At 40.8% G+C, this 19898-nt stretch overlaps 1 protein-coding gene across 1 annotated transcript in view; it reads right to left on the bottom strand.

Moving 5' to 3' along the window:
• Positions 1–11926: 11926 nt before the first annotated feature.
• PTPRQ (protein tyrosine phosphatase receptor type Q) overlaps positions 11927–19898 on the bottom strand; it is a 187727-nt gene continuing 179755 nt past the window's right edge. Inside the window, exons 45-47 of the mRNA XM_038756691.1 lie at positions 19492–19627; positions 13001–13124; positions 11927–12762 (exon numbers count right to left, since the gene is read on the bottom strand). Of these exons, the coding sequence (XP_038612619.1) occupies positions 12725–12762; positions 13001–13124; positions 19492–19627 (298 nt within the window). The 3' untranslated portion in view covers positions 11927–12724. The remainder of the gene's footprint in view (positions 12763–13000; positions 13125–19491; positions 19628–19898) is intronic.

The following is a 19898-nucleotide window of genomic DNA, read 5'->3' as shown; positions in this document are numbered from 1 at the left end:
AATGTGTCCAATATTCGATCTTCACCAAACCAGTAACAATCTTATGCCTTCCACTTCTTACAACTACAAAATTCTCAGCCAAACGTCTGAGCTGTATTGCTTTGTGACGTTAAAACATTAGACAGCATTCAAAAGGTTTTCTTGATTTTCCTAAAGACACACTTTGATCGAAGAATCAGTACCGCGCTGAGGGGGGAGTTACTTTATGAATTTGTTCAAAGAAAAAAGAACCGATTCTCTGCTGTTGGATATCAACAAAATCGGGGCCTGGCACAGTCCATTAATACAGCATTCTTTTCCGCTAAGCACGTTAATGCACACTGTGACAAGCATGACGCCTATGATGGATTTTTTTGGGTAAAGTATGAGACTTTTTTCATCCAGACAGGGGCTCTATTAACATGGTTTCCTCAAGTCCACTTCTAACTTTCAAATCCTCCAGGCATTGACACCAACTGTCCACTCTGACACTTGCTCATTATTTTGTTTTCAATGGGCCAATTCTCCTTTTCTCAGCTGTTGCTGAAATGTTATGTTTTACAACGCCTCCTGATAAGACTCTTTGTTGACCGTCCTTTCATTTTTCAGACACCCAAATAACCCAAAGCCTAAAGTATTTACCAGATTCATTAGAACAGTTTACCTCTTGTTCCAAGTCAGCCCTCAAAAGGAAAACTTCCACTCGAACCCTTGAAAAGTGAAAAAAGCAATATCAATTAGTTCTATAGATCAATACTTAATGGTTCCAACAAGAGTAAATCCATGTCACATTTATTTTCCCAACCTGTATCCTATCACACCCGACTCCAGAGAATCGAATAGGTTTGTGGTATTTATTTACCCTGGTACATAGTACGTGCCTAATAAATGTCACTTAAAAAAAGCACTTAACTCTGTGTCAAGCACTATAATAATCACTAGGATAGATACAAGATCATCAGGTTGACGCAGTTCATTCTTTCACTTGGGGCTCACAGTCTTAATCCCCATTTTACAGATGAGGTAACTGAGGCACAGAGAAGTTAAAGGACTTGCCCAAAGTCACACAGCAGACAAGTTGCAGAACAGGGATTAGAACCCAGGTCCTTCTGACTCCCGAGCCCATGCTCTATCCACTAGGCTACTCTGCTTCTCAATAGATTTCCAATTCTAAAGCATCCACAGAAAACCTTTGTTTCTTTGGGGATAGCTGTGTATGTGGGGACATGAGATCATTTGACAGCAGCAGTTGGGTGAATGAATATGTCTCTGAGCAAACAAAGAATTGTCACTTTATTCCTGTTTGCCCTACTAATTTTGCCCTCGTGATTGTAAGGCCCTATGAATTTTGAAGTGTGCAGGTATGAAAACTGATCATTCTGCTTAGAAAAATGTCAGTAAATTTTTGGGGGGTTAATAAAAAGTGTAATAAGGACTAGAAAGCAAAGTGATCATTTTGTGCAGAATAAAGGTGATAATTATGGCATTTATTAATTATGTACTAGCTGCCAAGCACTGTGCTAGCTAGAGGCTGCAGAATAATTAGATTGAAACATAGCCCCTGACCTTCAAAGGACTCAATTCTAAAAAGTAGCTAAAGGAGTAGTGTAAACAAGTGGGTAGAGCATGGGCCTGAGAGTAGGAAGGATCTGGGTTCCAATCCTGTTCCTCCATTTTTCTCCTATGTAAACTTCTCTGTGCCTCAGTCATCATATCCGAAAAGTGGGGATTAGGAGTGTGAGACCCATGTGAGACAGGAACTGTGTCTTGTATCTACTCCAGTGCTTAATACAGTGCCTGGCACATAGTAAGCTCTTAAAAAAATCATTAAAAGTAAAAAAAAAAAAAAAAAAAGGCGGGGATAACAGGAATAAAAGACTGCCTGACTCCTGAAATCACATCTCCTCTAGGAAGCCTTTTGTGATTTGTTTCCCATCTTCCAGTTCTATGTGGGGAGATGGATACTTGTAGTGGGGCATCCTGGGGACTGCCATGGGGCCTGCAGCTGCCACCCAGTTCAATCCAGCCCTGGAGCTGAGTGACACAGGTTGTTCTGGAGAGAATTTGGTGGCCGAGGGGGCACAGTGCTATCACCCTGTGGTCCAGGCAACCAGCCTCCTTCCCAGGGCTGGGGCCGGGGCTTTCGTAGTGGAGCAGGGAGCGTGTCCCTGCCCGCTGACACTGCCATCACCACCACTGGTGGACGGTCCACCCTTGTTTCCTCTCTCTCAGGATATAGCCAAGACCTGGACAGCAGAGAAAACTCCCTACTTCAGCTTCTTTTCCAGAGCCTTTTGGGGTATCCTACCATCACTCAGTTCCTTCACACTCCCACCATGTGAAGCTGTGTTCAGGTGAGCATAGTTTAAATGCTCAGAGACTGACTTCATTCCAGTTGGATGTTTCCATCCTGCCTTGCTCCTTGATTTTGGCTTGGCCCTCAAGTGACAGTACTGGAACAGCTTCAGAAGCTGGAGGGGTTTTTCGTACTGAGTCCAGGCCCCACAACCTTATAGAAAGACAAGGAAGCATTACATTAGCTATAAGGCACTGAATCAACTCTCTCCCTCAAGTGGAAAGAGCACAGGCTTGGAAGTCAGAGAACCTTGGTTCTAATCCTGGGTCTGCTACTTGTCTGCTGTGTGACCTTGGGCAATCCACTTACCTTCTCTTTGCTTCAGTTGCCTCATCTGTAAAATGGGGATTAAGACTGTGAGCCCCACATGGTACAACCTAATTACCTTGTATCTACCCCAGTGCTTAGAACCGAGCTTGGCACATAGTAAACACTTAACAAATACCATTATTATTATTATTATTATTATTATTATCCCTCTCCCACTATACCTCAGTTTGTTTGCATCCTTTGCGCCACTCGTGGCTACCTGGCCACTGTGCCTGTAATGATAACAATATTAATGATAATAATGATAATAACATTTATTAAGCACTTACCGTTTGCCAAGCACTAAGTGCTGGAGGAGATACAAGATAGGTCCAATAGGGGACTCATAGTCTAAGGAAGAACAGGTATTTGATCCTCATTTTACAGATGATGAACTGAGGCAAAGAGAAGGTGAGTGATTTGCCCAAGATCACTTAGCAAACAATTGCCTAGTGGCATTTATTGAGTGCTTCTAAGTGGCATTTCTCTAAGTACTTGGGAAGATATATCTTAATCAGGCTGGATACAGTCCCTGTGCCACATTGATCTCACAGCCTAAGTAGGAAGGAGAGCAGGTATTTAATCCCCATTTTACAGAACAGAAAATTGAGGCATAACAAAAATTAAGTGACTTGCCCAAGATCACTCAGCCAGCAATTGGAAGAGCCAGGATTACATCATGGCCTTTCTCACTGCCAACCTCTTATTCTCACCCTCCCTTCTTCCTGGTAATCCTCTTTGCTTCGCATCTTGCAGACTACTGTTCTCCCCATCTTCAAAGTCCTTCTGAAATCACATCTCCTCCAGGAGGCCTTCCCTGATTAATCTCTAGTTGTACCAACCTGTTTCCCAACCTAATGCCACTTCAGGCTTCCCTGGCACCTAGACATACACCTCCTCCCGCCACCACCACCACCCCCGCCGGCCCCCTCCCTTACTATAGTATTTAGGTATATATCTTTAGGATCTGTTGCTTCTGTCTACCTATAATTTATATGTGTTACCTCCCCCATTAGATTTCAAGCTCCTTAAGGTCAGGGATCATTTCTTTTAACTCCTATTGTACACACCCAGGCAGTTAGTACAGTACTTGGCATAGAATAAGTGCATAGAGTAAATGCTATTAAGTGATAGATACCACTCTGTAACCTTCAGTATGATCTGAATAGTAATACTAATCATGGTATTTGCTAAGTGCTTACTATGTTCCAGGCACTGTTGGGACTGCTGGGGTTGGACACAGTCCCTGTTCCAAATATGGCTCACAATCTTTATCCCTGTTATACAGATGAGGGAACTGAGGCACAGAGAAGCTGAGTGACCTGCCCAAGGTCACACAGCAGACAAGTGGCAAAGGTGGGATTAGAACCCATGACTGTGAATCTCAGGACTGTGCGCCATCCACTAGGGCATGCTTCTTCTCTAATTATAATTGTGGTATTTGCTAAGTGCTTACTATATGAGGAAGCAGATTTTACCCAAAGTTCCACCGTCCCTTCAGCTCTGTCCAGATTTAGCCCTTGGCTTTCATCACCTTGCTCACTCCCTGCTCTTCTACGGAGCATTTGAACGTGAAGCAGTCAGGGAGGACTGGGGTTTCACTGGAGGTTAATTTGGTAGGCATCAAATACAACAGAAGTTTTATCTCAAAGCCCATGTTTTCTATAGTTAAAAGCATGCTGTTTTTTTCAAGCTGCCATTTGAGAAGCTTTTTTATGGTATTTGTTAAGTGCCTACTATGTGCCAGTCACTGCATTAAGTGCTGGGGTAGATAATAATAATAATAATAATAATGGCATTTATTAAGTGCTTACTATGTGCAAAGCACTGTTCTAAGCACTGGGGAGGTTACAAAGTGATCAGGTTGTCTCACTAGGGGCTCACAGTCTTAATCCTCATTTTACAGATGAGGTAACTAAGGCCCAGAGAAGTTAAGTGACTTGCCCAAAGTTACACAGTTGACAATTGGAAGAGCCAGGATTTGAACCCATGATCTCCGACTCCAAAGCCCGTGCTCTTTCCACTGAGCCACGCTGCTTCTCTAGATACAAGCTTATCATGTTGGACACAGTCCACGTCCCATGTAGGGCCCATAATCTTAATCCCCATTTTAGAGATGAGGTAATTGAAGCACAGAGCAGTTAAGTGACTTGCCCAAGGACACAGAGTAGACAAATGGAAGAGTTGGGAGTAGAGCCCAGGTCCTTATGACTTCCGGGCCTGTGTTCTATCCATTAGGCCACGCCGTTTCAATACTTCAAGCGTTCTAGGAATTATTCGCTGGCTAATAAATAAAATCACAAGAAGCACCTGCAAAATTCTTCCATATGATTTGTCAAAATTGGTTTAAGTACATGGACACTAAAGGAGCAACACTAAAGCTCCAACATGAAATTGGAGCTCTGGAGAATGATTTGCCATTGATTGGAACAGCTGTGTGACTTGCCTTTCTGGCTCTGCTTTAGAACACATTTTTGTCCATTACATTTGTAGTTGAAATACACGGTGAATTTTCCTGCAAAATCCTTTGCCAGCTACTCATTAAACTCTCCCCTGTTTATAAAGCATGACGGTTCATGACCAATTTTCTACTTAACTGCATCAATTTGGTAAAGGAATTCAGGATTGAAAAGAGAGAGGAATGATAATCATAAGGGCTTGCCTGCATAGTGCCTTTTGGCTGGATTAAATTGCGTATTACTTGGCATGAAAAGTTCTGACATTTTCAGCAAACACTTCAGAAATCGGAACATAAGCATACTTTACCCATATCACAGTCTTGAAAATGCAACTTATTATTCACCTATGGCCATGGGACAACCTACATTTTACCAACTATTTGCACTTTGCTGTGGAGAGCAATCAGCTTTTAGCAAATTTTCTGGCCTTCTACATGTTTTTTGGAGGCTGATATAGTTAGCATGATAAATGTTCTTCATCTTAGGGTTTAGAAATTAAAGAAGCTAATGACTAAGGAAGGATAATGACATTATAAACACAGGTATGTAGTGTTTACTCCAATGAAGAGTTGAATTCCCTGTTCAAGATAAGGGCCATCTCCCCATCCCCATTCTAACGCAGCCTCACAGAAGGTATACATCTAAATTTTAAATTCACTCCATCATCTTCTCATAAGGCACAGGGAAGGAGAGGCAGTGTTGCCTAGTGGAGAGAGCCTACAGGCCTGAGAGACAGAGGACCTTGGTTCTAATCCCAGCTCCACCACTTGCTTGCTGTGTTACCTTGGGCAATTCCTGGATGTCTCTGTTTCATCATCTGAAAAATGGGAGATAAATACCTATTCTCCCACCCCCTTATACTTTGAGCCACTTGTGGAACAAGGAATGTACCCAACTGGATGAATCTGAAGGTACCCTAGCACTTAATACAGCTCTTGACACTTGGTAAGAGTTCAACAAATGCCACATTTTTTAAGTGACTTGCCCAATGTCACACAGCAGGCAATCGGCAGGGCTGGTATTGGAACCCAGGCCCTCTGATTCCCAGGCCTATAGGTTCTTTCCACTAGGAAACACTGCTCTTCATGTACCTGCTCTTGCTGTTTATGTAGAAGAATTTCTCCTTCATTTACACAAACTGAAAGAGGTTGTGGATGCAATAGACACTTTCCAGACCTCTTTGGTGGTGTGTTACAGAAACATAATTCCTCAAACTGATTTCTTTAATCATTGTCAGCTCAGGGACTCAGGAAATATTTCATTATCATTACTGAGCTGACAATCAATGTTAATCAGTAGTATTTATTGAGCACTCACTGTGAGTAGAATACAGTACTAAGCACACTAGAGAATACAGTAGAACAGAGTTGGTAGGATTCTTTAGGGGATATGAAAAAAAGTGGCTAAGGTTTAGCTTAAAAGACCCTAAAGAGTCTATAAAAATGCCCACACAATCAAAATACGACTACATTTTGATATTCTCTCCTATTAAGATCAGGAAAATACAAGGAAATATAAATATATATATATATATATATATCACATTTTCAGTGGCCTTCAATCCAGGTTCAGCATTGACACAAAAACAACTGCACTTTGTATAAAAATTTCCCAATCTGCAAACCATTGTTTCAAATCTAACTACAAGATTTTTCAAAAACAATTTTAAGTAACATCACAATGAAACTCCATAAAATTTCATTGAATCATTCAAGCCTAATAATTGAATTTATCTTCTATTACAGAATAACTGGACGTTAAAAAAAATCCAATTTTACTATTCAGCTCCCATACCTGCATTTACTAGAGTCTGTTAAGCATTATCCATGACTGGGTGCAGCATTGAGCATCATTTTTGTGGAAAAGGGACTAAAAAATCTACTTAGATTTCAAATGAGGGAGAAACTATTAAACAGTGATGCTATTCTGAATTGACATTTAAATCTCAAATATTTCAGGGACAGAGGAAAAGCAACAAATGATTTACTAAAAAAAACCTTAGGGTTCTTAAGAATAATTAGGTTTTAAATTCATTTGTTTGTGTTTCTTGTCAAGGTACCAGAATAGTTTAGTGGATTGAGGATGGGCTTGGGAGTCAGTGGACCTGGGTTCTAATCCCAGATCTGCCATTTGTCTGCCGTATGACTTTGGGCAAGTCACTTAATTGCTCTGTACCATCTGTAAATGAGGACTAAGACTGTGGGCCCTAAGTGGTGCATGAACTGTGTCCAACCTATTTACTTGTAGCTACCCCAGATTTTAGTACAGTGCCTGGCACATAGTAGTGCTTAAGAAATAATACTTAAACAATAAAAGGAGCAAGGCAGAACCAGCTGAATTACCTCCTTGGTCTGCCTTTGTCTGTGCCTGGGGAGAAGCCAGGTTTAGGAAGGTTTAGTCAATCAGTTGATTCTGAATCAAGTTGCCTACACTTTCTGTTCTTTGTCCTGGTTATGGAATAATAGCACTTTTAACATAGTCTTTATATTGTTTCTCTTTCCTGTTTGTAGTCCAGGCTCTGTTAAATGCAACTTTCTTTATGCTGCCGGTGACACCAGCTTTGCCATAAATGGTGGGATTTATTAAAGCCTTAAAATTTAGCACTAACCCTTCTCCCTGTGATTTCCATTAACATATACTTTATTTTGCTAAACCTTATAGTCATGCAATCTTCAGAATATTTCTATTCTTGTTTTAAGATTGTCATTGATCTAAGACTCATAAACAAGAGTAGTCAGTATAAATCCCAGTCCCCAGAATTTCTGATCCTTGGAAGCCTAGGCTTACTCCAGTGTCCAAAGTGAAATGTGAACATGTCAATAAATGGCATTTATTGAAACTCCTTGTGGCTAGGAAACATGTCTACTAACTGTTGTATTGTACTCTCAAAAACTCTGTATGCGTTATCCAACCTTGGCTTCACGGACTCTGTCCTCTCCAGGTTCTCCTCATCTCTCTGGCCGTACATTCTCAGTCTCCTTCATGGGCTCCTCCCCCCCTTCCTATCTCTTTACTGTAGGGGTTCCTCAAGGGTCAGTTCTTGGTCCCTTTCTGTTCTCCATCTATACTCTATACTCACTCCCTTGGTGAACTCATTTGCTCCCACAGCTTCAACTATCATCTCTATGCAGACGACACACAAATCTACATCTCCCCTGTACTCTCTCCCTCCCTCCAGGCTCGTTTCTCCTCCTGCCTTCAGGACGTTTCCACCTGGATGTCTGCCTGCCACCTAAAGTTCAATATGTCCAAGCCTGAGCTCCTTATCTTCCCTCCCAAACCCTGCCCTCTCCCTGACTTTCCCGTCACTGTGGATGGCACTACCATCCTTCCTGTCTCACAAGCCCGCAACCTTGGTGTCATCCTTGACTCCACTCTCTCATTCACCCCTCACAACCAATCTGTTACCAAAACCTGCCAATCTCACCTTCACAACATCACCAAGATCTGCCCTTTCCTCTTAAAAGACAAAATCAATCACATTTATTGAGCACTTACTGTGTGCAGTGCACTCTACTAAGCGTTTGGGAGATTATAACAGCAATAAAACAGGCACATTCTGGGTGCACAATGAGCTTACAGTCTAGAGAGGGAGACAGACGTTGATATAAATGAATAAATAAATGATATGTACCCAGTGCTGTGGTGTTGGAGGGGTGATGGTGAATAAAGGAATGAAGTAAGGGTGATGCAGAAAAGAGTTGGAAAACAGGAAATGAGGGCTTAAGGAAGGCTTCTTGGAGGAGATATGCCTTCAATAAGACTTTGAAAGAAGGGGGAGTAATTCTCTGTTGGATATGAAAAGGTAGGTTGTTCCTGGCCAGAGGCAGGACGTGGGTGAGAGGTCAGAGGTGTGATAGAGGAGACTGAGGAACAGTGAGTAGGTAGGCATTAGAAGAGCAAAGTGTGCAGGCTGGGTTATAGTAGAAGTGTAGTGAGGTGAAGTCTGAGGGGGCGAAGCGATCGAGTGATTTAAAGCCATTGGTGAGGAGTTTGTGTTTGATCCAGAGGTGGGTGGGCAGCACCTGGAGGTTCTTAAGGAGTGGGAAAACATGGACTGAACGTTTTTGTAGAAAAATGATACATACAAAGGTATGAACTTTGTCCTCCATTAAAGGGAGGCCTGAGTTTCCTTTTCAAGTTGGGAATGTCTTTCGATACCCATTTCACTAACACACTCCCTTGTAATGGAGGGTATCAAAGTAAAATAATAAAGTAATAATAATAGAATAATATTGTTACATTTTAAAATGATCATTTTAGTTGTCTACCACATGCCTATACCCAGTTCCACCATACTATGATACACATTTTGGCTACAAGTTTTTTTTAGGGACACAGGATTCCTAGTCTGGTAAGGTGAGTCTGTTGGGATAGAGTGTGCTATGTCACAGTCAGTGAATATTAGAGGTGATTTTTCTTTAGTGCACATTTTGGGGACCACCATGGCTTAGAAGAAAGAGCCAGGGACTGGGAGTCAGAGGCCCTGGGTTCTAATCCGGCTTTCCCACTTGAATGCTGTGTGACCTTGGGCAAATCACTTCACTTCTCTGTGCCTGAGGTTCTTCAACTGTAAAATTGGAGAATAAATGCATGTTCTCCCTCCTACTTAGACTGTAAACCCCAAACGGAACAGGGACTATGTATGACCTGTGCTTACTACAGTGCTTGCCACACAGTAAGTACTTAACAAATATCACAATTGTTATTATTATTGCAAAAGCACAATCCTCACCTTATATGAGAACTGGATATTCTCACCTATATATAAATAGTTTAAAAGAATGGTCAAAAATGTTTTCCACTCTATTTGGACCATCAAATATTTGAACAAACTTTCATCGGCATGGTACTACTGAGTAATTTTTACTGAGGAATCTATAACATGAGTTATCAATATACACATGTCCTAGTAAATGACTAAATCAAAGAAGATTTGAATAATGCTACATGTTTTCAGAGTCTGGAATTGCTCTTTCTTGTCATTACCTAGTGTACTGTAAACTCATTAAGAAAAAGGAGTTCTAATCAGCAGCACAAGTTTGGGAGTCAGAAGGTCATGGGTTGTAATCTTGACTCTGCCACTTGTTTGCTGTGTGACCCAAGGCAAGTCACTTAACTTCTCTGGGCCTCAGATTCCACATCTGTGAAATGGGGATTAAGACTGTGAGCCTCATTGTGGGACAGGGACTATGTTCAACGTGCTTGACTTGTATCTACCTCAACAATCAGAACAGTGCTTGGCTTAGGTCATGACTTAGATCATGACTAATAATAATAATAATAATTACTGTTGTTATTATTATTATTATTACTATTAATCATAATCTAAGAGCCAAAGATTTACTCAGTTCCCATTTTCTTACAGGATTCCTAGCTCAGTCTACACTATTAACAAAAACCCATGTAATTCAAGGTATTTAGAATTAACCTAATCCTCACTGACTGGCAGACAACTATTGGCTAGACTATTTCAAGCCACTAGTGGAAGAGAGAAACACTATTTGGATAAGATTTTTTCGAGCCACATCATGGTAAATAGTAATTGTACAAGCAAATGATAGTTGTTTGTTTTGTTTTATGGTATTTGTTAAGTGGTTACTATGTTCCAGGCACTGTAATGAATGCTGGGGTAGATCAGGTTGGACACAGTCCATGACCCACATGGGACTCACAATCTTAATCCCCATTTTACAGATGAGGTAACTGAGGCACAGAGAAGTGAAGTGACTTGTCAAAGGTCACACAGCAGACACTGTTCTACACCCATGAATTCTATATTCTTCAGCTATGACGTATGAAGCAGCGTGGCTCAGTGGAAAGAGGCTTTGGTGTCAGAGGTCATGGGTTCCAATCCCGACTCTGCCAACTGTCAGCTGTGTGACTTTGGGCAAGTCACAACTTCTCTGTGCCTCAGTTCCCTCACCTGTAAAATGGGGATTAAGACTGTGAGCCCCATGTGGGACAACCTGATCACCCTGTATCCCCCCAGCGCTTAGAACAGTGCTTTGCACATAGTAAGTGCTTAACAAATACCATTATTATTATTATTATTATTACACAATCTACACAAGATATGAAGTAGTTTTACTTTCATACATCACCAAATACTTTGCTGTAATTCCTTTTGCGGGGTGAAAAAGATCAAGCTCTCACTTTGGTGAGAATCCCATATACAGTATTATTTGAAATGAGACTGAGATCCTTTTAAATTAGTTGAGAAGAACAACCCATAAAATGAACACTGTCTAGTATAAACATTGCATTTATTAGACATGAAAAATTTGCCTGTACGTACATTACGGCATCTTTCTAAAGTGGAATTTTTAATGGAAATTTATTTTGACATTTCCATTCAAAATACAGTAGCGTGCAACTCACATTAAAATGACTGAACAAACTTTAAAATATCTGCAGTTCAACAGAGTCAGGTTATTAGTTTTCATGAAAAAAAAAACCTGCTTCTTAGGAGAAGCTAAGGACTACATAGAGCAGCTTCATGGTAATACCATGCAAGCCTGTACTTAGTGCAATGGAGTGAAAAAGACATACTTTTGTGCCGCATCTTTTAAAATCTATGTTTTGCCTCGAGAGCTGAAGTTCCTCACTTTTCCTCCTGACACCCTGGAGCATTAACATTAAGGCATCCAGTTGAGATGATTTCATTCAAACTTTTCTCATAATCTCTTTGGCACTACTGAGCACATTAGATGATTAAATCAAGATTATTAGTTTACAAATATATACCACACAATATATTTTTATTAGTCCTTCTATATGTTTCTGGAGAAATTCTTCAAAAATATTAAGAATAAACCCTAAACACAATGTACAGCACTCCAATAAATGCATTTTGTGTCTGAAATATAAAAGGAAACAACTAATGGTTACAGCTGAAAAGTGATAAAAGTTCATGGGAAGGAGAGATCCTCCTTTATCACTCACAATGTGTAACTGCAAACACTTTTTTTTTCCAACTGATGATCACAAAGCAGTTTAAATAGCCCTAAGTGTCCCTGAAGAGCTACTGTGTGTTGTGTAAAAGCGGAATAATCCCTAAAGTGTCAGGGGGTAACAGTTCAGCTGTTCAGGATCAGGAGATACATCTCAGCACTCATAAAATAGAAGATTCAAAACCCAAGAACATACATTTAAGGAAAGATCATTAGGCAGTACTGGAAGGAATTCACCAGAAATGTCAACAACCTGGCAGTCGCAATATCTCTACTGGATAATGTTGATCATTTTAAATTTAAAACCAAGCCCAAAGAATAGGACAAATTCACACTGAATAATTTGTGCGAAGATGACTTGATTTATTTGGCTTATTTTTAAGATTTTAGAAGAGAACTGCAAAAAAACTCATTTTTTTCAGAGAACCCAATCTCCTAAATATGTATCATAGAAGCTGTGCAAAACATTTTAGACTATGTGCAAAATTCCTTAACCCTGCAAGAAGTTTCTTTCCTGAACATTCTCATTAACTGAGTATTCCATTTACCAACGCATATTAAGAAGAGAGGATACATCCGTTTGTTTTTAAGTTGGTGAATACTAATTCAGATTAATTGGGAAGTCATTTTGGCCCATAAAACTCCAGATGTTTTCTCTTCCTGAAAATTTACATGGTGGTTTCTTCCCATTCGAGCTCAACATCACCTAGAGTACAAAAAGAAAGCATTAAAAGATAGATCAGATGAGAATGTTTCCAAAATTTTCAGTGATTAAAAACACATAGAGAGCATTGCTTCAGCCCTAACTTAGGTTAAAAGGAAACAGAGGGTTTGATGATTGTCCTAATCAAGGTTTTAATTCTTGTTAATGTGCACTTATTGATACTAAGAATGAATAGATCTGTTTGGGGAAAAAGTTGCTGGAACAGTATGTCTCTGCATACCCTCCATAGCGTCCAAAGAATCCATCTTCTGAAGTGCAGAATAATTTACAAAACAGATGGACTGGTTGCTTCCTTTGCTTGACAACAGGTCCAAGATGCACTGGTGCAAGAAAATATACTGGGCCTAGATGTAGAAGGAAAGATACAAATTATGTAGTTGGTTGGGGTAAAGGAAACTGTTACAAACTGAGATAACTGGGGTATTTGTTAAGTGCTTACATGTATCAAGTCCTGTTCTAAGCACCGGGGAACATACAAGAAAATCAGGTTGGGCACAGTCCCTGTCCTACATGGGGCTCACAGTCTAAATAGGAGGGAGAACAGGTATTGAATCCTCATTTTACAGAAAAGGTAAATTAAGGCACAGAGAAGTTACGGGACTTGCCCAATGTCACATAGCAGGCACGTGGTAGAGCAGGAATTAGAAGTCAGGTCCTCTGACTCCCACGCCCATGCTCTTTCCACTAGTCAGCACTGCTCTTCAGATTACTTAAAAAAAATACACAGCCTAAAGTTATTGGATTCATGTGTAAGTATATAATATATACAATATACAACATGTGATATGTAAGTGAGAAATATGTGCTAGTGTTACTCTATTATAATCTATCCTTTCAACATATCGAAGGCAAATCTGGGAGCATAATCTGGTAACGTCTGCCTTTACAGACATATCCTGACGTGAATGTTTCTTCCTCAGCTGGACATGATGATTAGAAAGACGTTAGACACATTAATCCAAATGCATATGTGTTTCACCGGTTTAATTTGATCTCCTTGAGAAACTAAGGAACTCTTTCTAATTGTGTCTGGCAGAGATGTGCTAATTATAGCACAGAAGCATGAGATCGGGCCATGTGAAGTAGTGGATCCTTCTGGAAGAAGCATGGGCCTATGAGTCACAGGACCTGGGTTTTAATCCTAGCTTCACCGCTTGACGGCTGCATGACCTTGGGTTGGTTACTTAACTGCACGGTGCTTCTGTTTCTTTCTCTGTAAAATGGAGATTTAGTACCTGTTCTCTCTAATAGACTGTGAGCCCCATGTGGGACAAGAACTATGTCTAATCTGAATATCTTGCACTTACCACAGCATGTAGTACAGTGTTTGGCACATAGTGCTTAATAAATATTATCATTATTTTTGTTGTTGTTATTATTGCAATCATGCAGTGCATAACCCTTGCAATGAACTTATGAATAGAGCAATAATACTATACAATAAAATGCAAGTATCTTTTCCAACCTCACATCAGGCTATGTAAACACAGCATGTCTTTCCCATGTAAGCAACACTATTTTATTTTATTGAGTGATATCATGTCCATTTCAGAGTGTCAAGCAGTGTTAAAAGGGCTTAGTGTAGCTAGTCACACCAAGGATGTGGCAGAGGATAAATGGATGTCAATCAGTCAATCGTATTTATTGAGAGCTTACTGTGTGCAAAGCACTGTACTAAGTACTTGGGAGAGTATGATACAACAATAAACGGACACAATCCCAGCCCATAACAGTCTAGATGGGGGATGCCTTAGAGTGGCATCTTCGTTCAACTTCAGGTCTACTGGAAATCTTCTAGGAAGAGAAGAGAGTAATGAGGAAAATTTGGTTTCAAGCAAATTGATTGCAGAGTGAAAGGAGGACACCAGACGTCATGGCCATCATCTTTAGCTCAACCACAGCAGATGGCTGATGTCACTGATTTCCTGTTTGAATTACTGATGAATGAGTGCTACTGGGAAGCTGGGTATTCTGCTGTGTGCTCTACACACACTCAATAAATACGATCGAATCACTGAATGTATTTTGAAGGGAATTGATAACCCAGGCCAGGGAATATATTTCATGTTGTATTTTCTCACTTTAGTACATGCACTGTACCCAATGGCATTCAAAACTCGTAACCTGGTGGAAAAAGCATGGGCCTGTATATCAGAAGGACTTGCGTTCTAATCCCGACTCTACCGCTTGCCTGCTATGTGACCTTGGGCAAATCACTTCACTTCTCTGTGCCTCAGTTCCCTCACCTGTAAAATGGGGTTTAAGACAGTGAGCCCCGTGTGGGGCAGGGACTGTGTCCAACCTGATTAGCTTGTACCTACCCTAGCACTTAGAACAGTGCTTGACACAGAATAAGCACTTAATAAATACCATCATTATTAAAGCACATCAACACTATTACCCACATGACATGGCTTGAAATGACCTGAAAATCCACCGCGACACAAACAAAAACCCCTGCAGTTATTTCCACTCTGTTATTTTTACTATAATACCATAACCCACTTAGCTTTTCTGAGGTGGGTTTTATTCAAAGGATACATATAATGATGACTATAAGTTTTCTTTATAATAAAATTGTGCAAATCACAAGCTGTGATTGCCCATCTGCTGTTAAATTGTCCACTTCTTATCCTGCTGGAAACAGAGTTATAGAGGGACAAACCTGGGAAGATGGGCATCTGATGGTGACAAAGAACATGCGGACACAAGAAAATTGGGGCCTTCTAAGTGTGGTTCTGCTCTTTGATGATAATTCTGATTTAGTTAATCACTTACTTTGTGTGTGTGTGTGTGTGTGTGTGTGTGTATGTTTGTGGGCTCATGTGTGTTTGTAGGAAAAGGGGGCAGGAGGAGGGGAAGAAGAAAGGAACAAACAGAAAAATAAGGAAAGCAGAGAGCAGTTTCATTTCCAAACATAATTCATTTGGGGGTTTTTTGTTGGTATTGGTTAAAGCACTTACTCTGTGCTAGGCATAATGCCGAGATAGTGATATCCTATCTATGCAACAGCTACTTCACCACATCTAGTCCTCAAATTTGCATTTTTCCCAGTGCTCAGTATAGTACATTGCACCCAGTAGGTGTTGACTAAATATTATTTCTACTACGACTACAATTTGGGTAAGTAAATCATGTTCTTTGCTGAGCTGACATCTTATTGTCTCCACGGCCTGTAGCCATTTTAGAGACTGCTTCTCCTATCTCCTGCCCAAAGTCTCTGCTCAAAAAAGACAACCCAACTCCTGATTGCCAAAAGTCATTTCAGTGAAACACCACCTTTCCAGGAAGAAAAAATGAAGGAGAGATATTAGCGCTGCAGAATGTTGGGAAAATTCTGTTCTTTTTTCTCTTTACCCACTGTGAAAGGGGGAAGGAGAATGGGATGGCCTTTCTATTCTGAGCCAACTTGTTCAGCAGCATTTTTCGAATTTCTGAGGTGCAATTGTTATTAGTTTCTGTCTTTGTCTTCCCCTCCGGACTGTGAGTTCCTTTAGGCAGTTCAGAGACACGTAGAAAAAAGTGAGCAATTAACATGATTCAGCATGGCATAATGGATAGAACATGGGCCTGGGAGTCAGAAGGTCATGGGTTCTAATCCTGGCTCCTCTGCTTGTCTGCTGTGTGGCCTTGGACAAGTCATTTCACTTCACTGGGCCTCAATTACCTCATCTGTAAAATGGGGATTGAGATGATAAACTCCACAGGGGCAGGGACTGTGTCCAATCTGATTTGTCTGTATCCACCCCAGTGCTTAGTACAGTGCCTGGCACACAGTAAGCGCTTAAATACCATAATTATATTATAATTCAGAACAAGGAAAGAAAAAGTAAAATCAACAGCATCAGCAACAACCAAAGAAAAATAAGTTAGTTTCTAGGTGTTCTCTGGTTCCTCACCACTCATATTGTGAGCCCCTAGAGGGTCAGGAGTACTGTCTAATTCCCACCTGTGTTTCTTTCCCATCTTAGTACATGCTGAGTACGTAGTAATCACTTAAGTACTACTACTACTTCTGCTCCAGGGAAATACTTATTTGGGAGAAACTGCCACAATAACCCACATACATTTGGAAAGTTTACGAAGGACAGGGCTTCAGCCCCATTTGAGGCAGGTCTGCCCCCTGGTGACAGTGGACTGGGAAGGAGGGAGTTCTCAGGGTTTTCAGGGGGTTCCCCACTGTGGATTCTGCATCTCTGGTAGCCAGGGTAAATACTGCTAGTCCAGACTACAGCCTGGTTTGATGATCACTTCAAGGTCATTTGTCATACCAATTCCCAGGTAAGTGACTGGAAGGCAGGAGCTTTTATTCCTATAGTATGCTCCCAAGAGGCTGGAACAATGCTCTGCACAGAATCAATACTCAATAAATGTTGCTGCTGATGATGAGGATGATTACAGTGCTCTGCACACAGTAAGTGCTCAATAAATATGGTTGAATGAATGAATGAGTGACTGTGAGATTGGGAACTGCACTGGCCATTTTTCAGAAGTTTGTCAGTCAAAAGGCGCAACTGAAAGAAGTAACTTGCATCTATCTGCTTGGGGATGTTACCCTCAATCTATCAATCAATAGTATTTATTGAGCCCTTACTATGTGCAGAGCACTGTACTAAGAACTTGGGAGTGAGTGTACAGTACAACAGAATTAGCAGACACGATCTCTGCCCATTAACGGGCTTACAGGCTAGAGGGGGAGACATATGATAATATGAATGACGAAGGAATTTATAATATATAATTTAAGGATATGTACATAGTAGCTGTGGAGTTGGGAGTGGGGAGAATAGCAAATGACCACAGATCAAGATCCAAGTGCATAGATGACACAGAAGGGAGAGTAAGAGTTGAAAAATAGAGCTTAATGGAAAGACCTCTTGGAGTAGATGTGATCTTATGATGCTTTGAAGGAGGAGAGAGTGGTAATTTGGTGGACTTGGAGGGGGAGGGAATTCCAGGCTATGGGGAAAATGTGGGGAAAAAGATGGGTGGCAAATTAGACGAGATCAGGGCATACTGAATAGGCTGGCACTAAGGGAGCAAAGTGTGCAGGCTGGGCTGTAGTAGAAGATCAGTGAGGTGAGGTAGGAGGGGGCGAGTTGACTGAGTGCTTTAAAGCCAATGGTAAGGAGTTTCTGTTACATGTGGAGGTGGATGGGCAGCCATTGGAGGTTCTTAAGGAGTAGGGAGACATGGACTAGACGTTTTTGCAGAAAAATGATCTGTGCAGCAGAGTGAAGTATAAACTGGAGTGCAGAGAGACAGGAGGTCAGCGAGTAGGCAGCCAAGGCAGGAAAGTGTGTTTGGATCGGCATGGTAGCTGTTAGTATGGAGAGAAAAAGGGTGGATTTTAGCAATGCTGTGAAAGTAGAACTGAAGGGATTTGGTGACAGGCTGAATACACCATTATTGAAGGCACATCTCCTCCAAGAGGCCTTCCCACACTAAGCCCCACTTTTCCTCATCTCCCTCTCCCTTCTGCATCACCCTGACTTGTTCCCTTTGCTCTTTCACCCCCTCCCAGCCTCACAGCACTTATGTTTGTATCTGCAATTTATTTATTTGTAATGATGTCTGCCTCCCCTGCTCTAGACTATGGTCAGTGAATGTGTCCATTTATTGTTGTATTGTACTTTTCCAAGCACTTGGTACGGTGCTCCCCATACAGTAAGTTCTTAATAAATATGACTGAATGAATGAGAGAAATGAGTCAAGCATAACGCCAAGGTTACAGACTTGTGAGACAGAAAGATAGTGGTATTGTCTACAATGATGGGAAATAGCGGGGAGGACAGATTTGGGGTGGGAAGATAAGCAGTTCAGTTTTAGACATGCTTAGTTTGTGGTGTCAGCAGGACATCCAGGTTGAGAGATTCTGAAGTAAGGAGGAAATATGAGATTGCAGGAAGGAGAGAGGTCAGGGCTGGAGATGTAGATATGGGAATCATTGCATAGAGATGGCAACTGAAGCCATGGGAGCTTACTCCTACTGAAATTTGGCTTTTTAAAAAATTTCCAACACTACGTTTCATTGTTTTGCACACAGTAAATGCTCGATAAATATGACTGAATGAATTGGTTTGCTAAAGATGGATAGAAACAGAAATATTATCCTGGGAGAAAAAAATGGAGGCCTTCCCAGACTGAGCCCCCTCCTTCCTCTCCCCCTCCTCCCCACCCCCCCAACCATACCTCCTTCCCCTTCCCACAGCACCTGTATATATGTATATGTTTGTACATATTTATTACTCCATTTATTTCTTTTATTTGTACATATTTATTCTATTTATTTTATTTTGTTAATATGTTTTGTTTTGTTGTCTGTCTCCCCCTTCTAGACTGTGAGCCTGCTGTTGGGTAGGGACTGTCTCTATATGTTGCCAACTTGTACTTCCCAAGCACTTAGTACAGTGCTCTGCACACAGTAAGCGCTCAATAAATACGATTGAATGAATGAATGAATGAAAAAGGTGAACCAGGTTTTGAAAATACTTATTTGGTGAATGATGGTGAAACCTATCTAGGAACCATTAAACAATGGAACAAAAGTCCCAAAATGTGTGTTCTACAAGACCTTAGAGTCTCTAACGCCATATTTTGACTATCTCTGGTCTTTGCCATTGAGCTCCTTAAGTAAAATCTCAGTTTGAAAAATTACTCTTTTCCCCAAAGAATGAGATGATAATGAGTTCATCGCTTCTAATATCTTACCAGATTCTGTACAATGCACATTCTTTCACTTCTCAGTTCAGCAACAAGACCATATATATCCACAAAATCATGGTCATTTATATGTTGAGTTAAGTGGTCCAGAGCAATAAAAACCCCAGTTCGTCCAACTCCAGCACTAAAAAAAGGAAATAAAATATATTATTAATGCTTTACTTTTCAGTACTCTTGCTATGTATACAATATGATCTCAGTAAATATGTGAGCTGGAAGAAGAGAGAAGACAAACACACATTCTGAACATGCTAAACATGCTAATCTGTCTTGTTTTGAAGAGTTAGCCTGGAAGTATCTCTCTAGGCTAGGTTTTGAAGTAATATTAAGGATCTTCTCTTTTTCTACTTAGACACTGAAATGTCAATTGCTTTTCCTGTGGGTCATGAAGGCAG

This window comes from Tachyglossus aculeatus, chromosome 14 (genome assembly GCF_015852505.1).
Source record: "Tachyglossus aculeatus isolate mTacAcu1 chromosome 14, mTacAcu1.pri, whole genome shotgun sequence".
NCBI classification, from domain to species: Eukaryota; Metazoa; Chordata; class Mammalia; order Monotremata; family Tachyglossidae; genus Tachyglossus; species Tachyglossus aculeatus.
The sequence above is the reverse complement of the archived record's forward strand: the minus strand, read 5'-3'. Positions and strand labels throughout refer to the sequence as shown.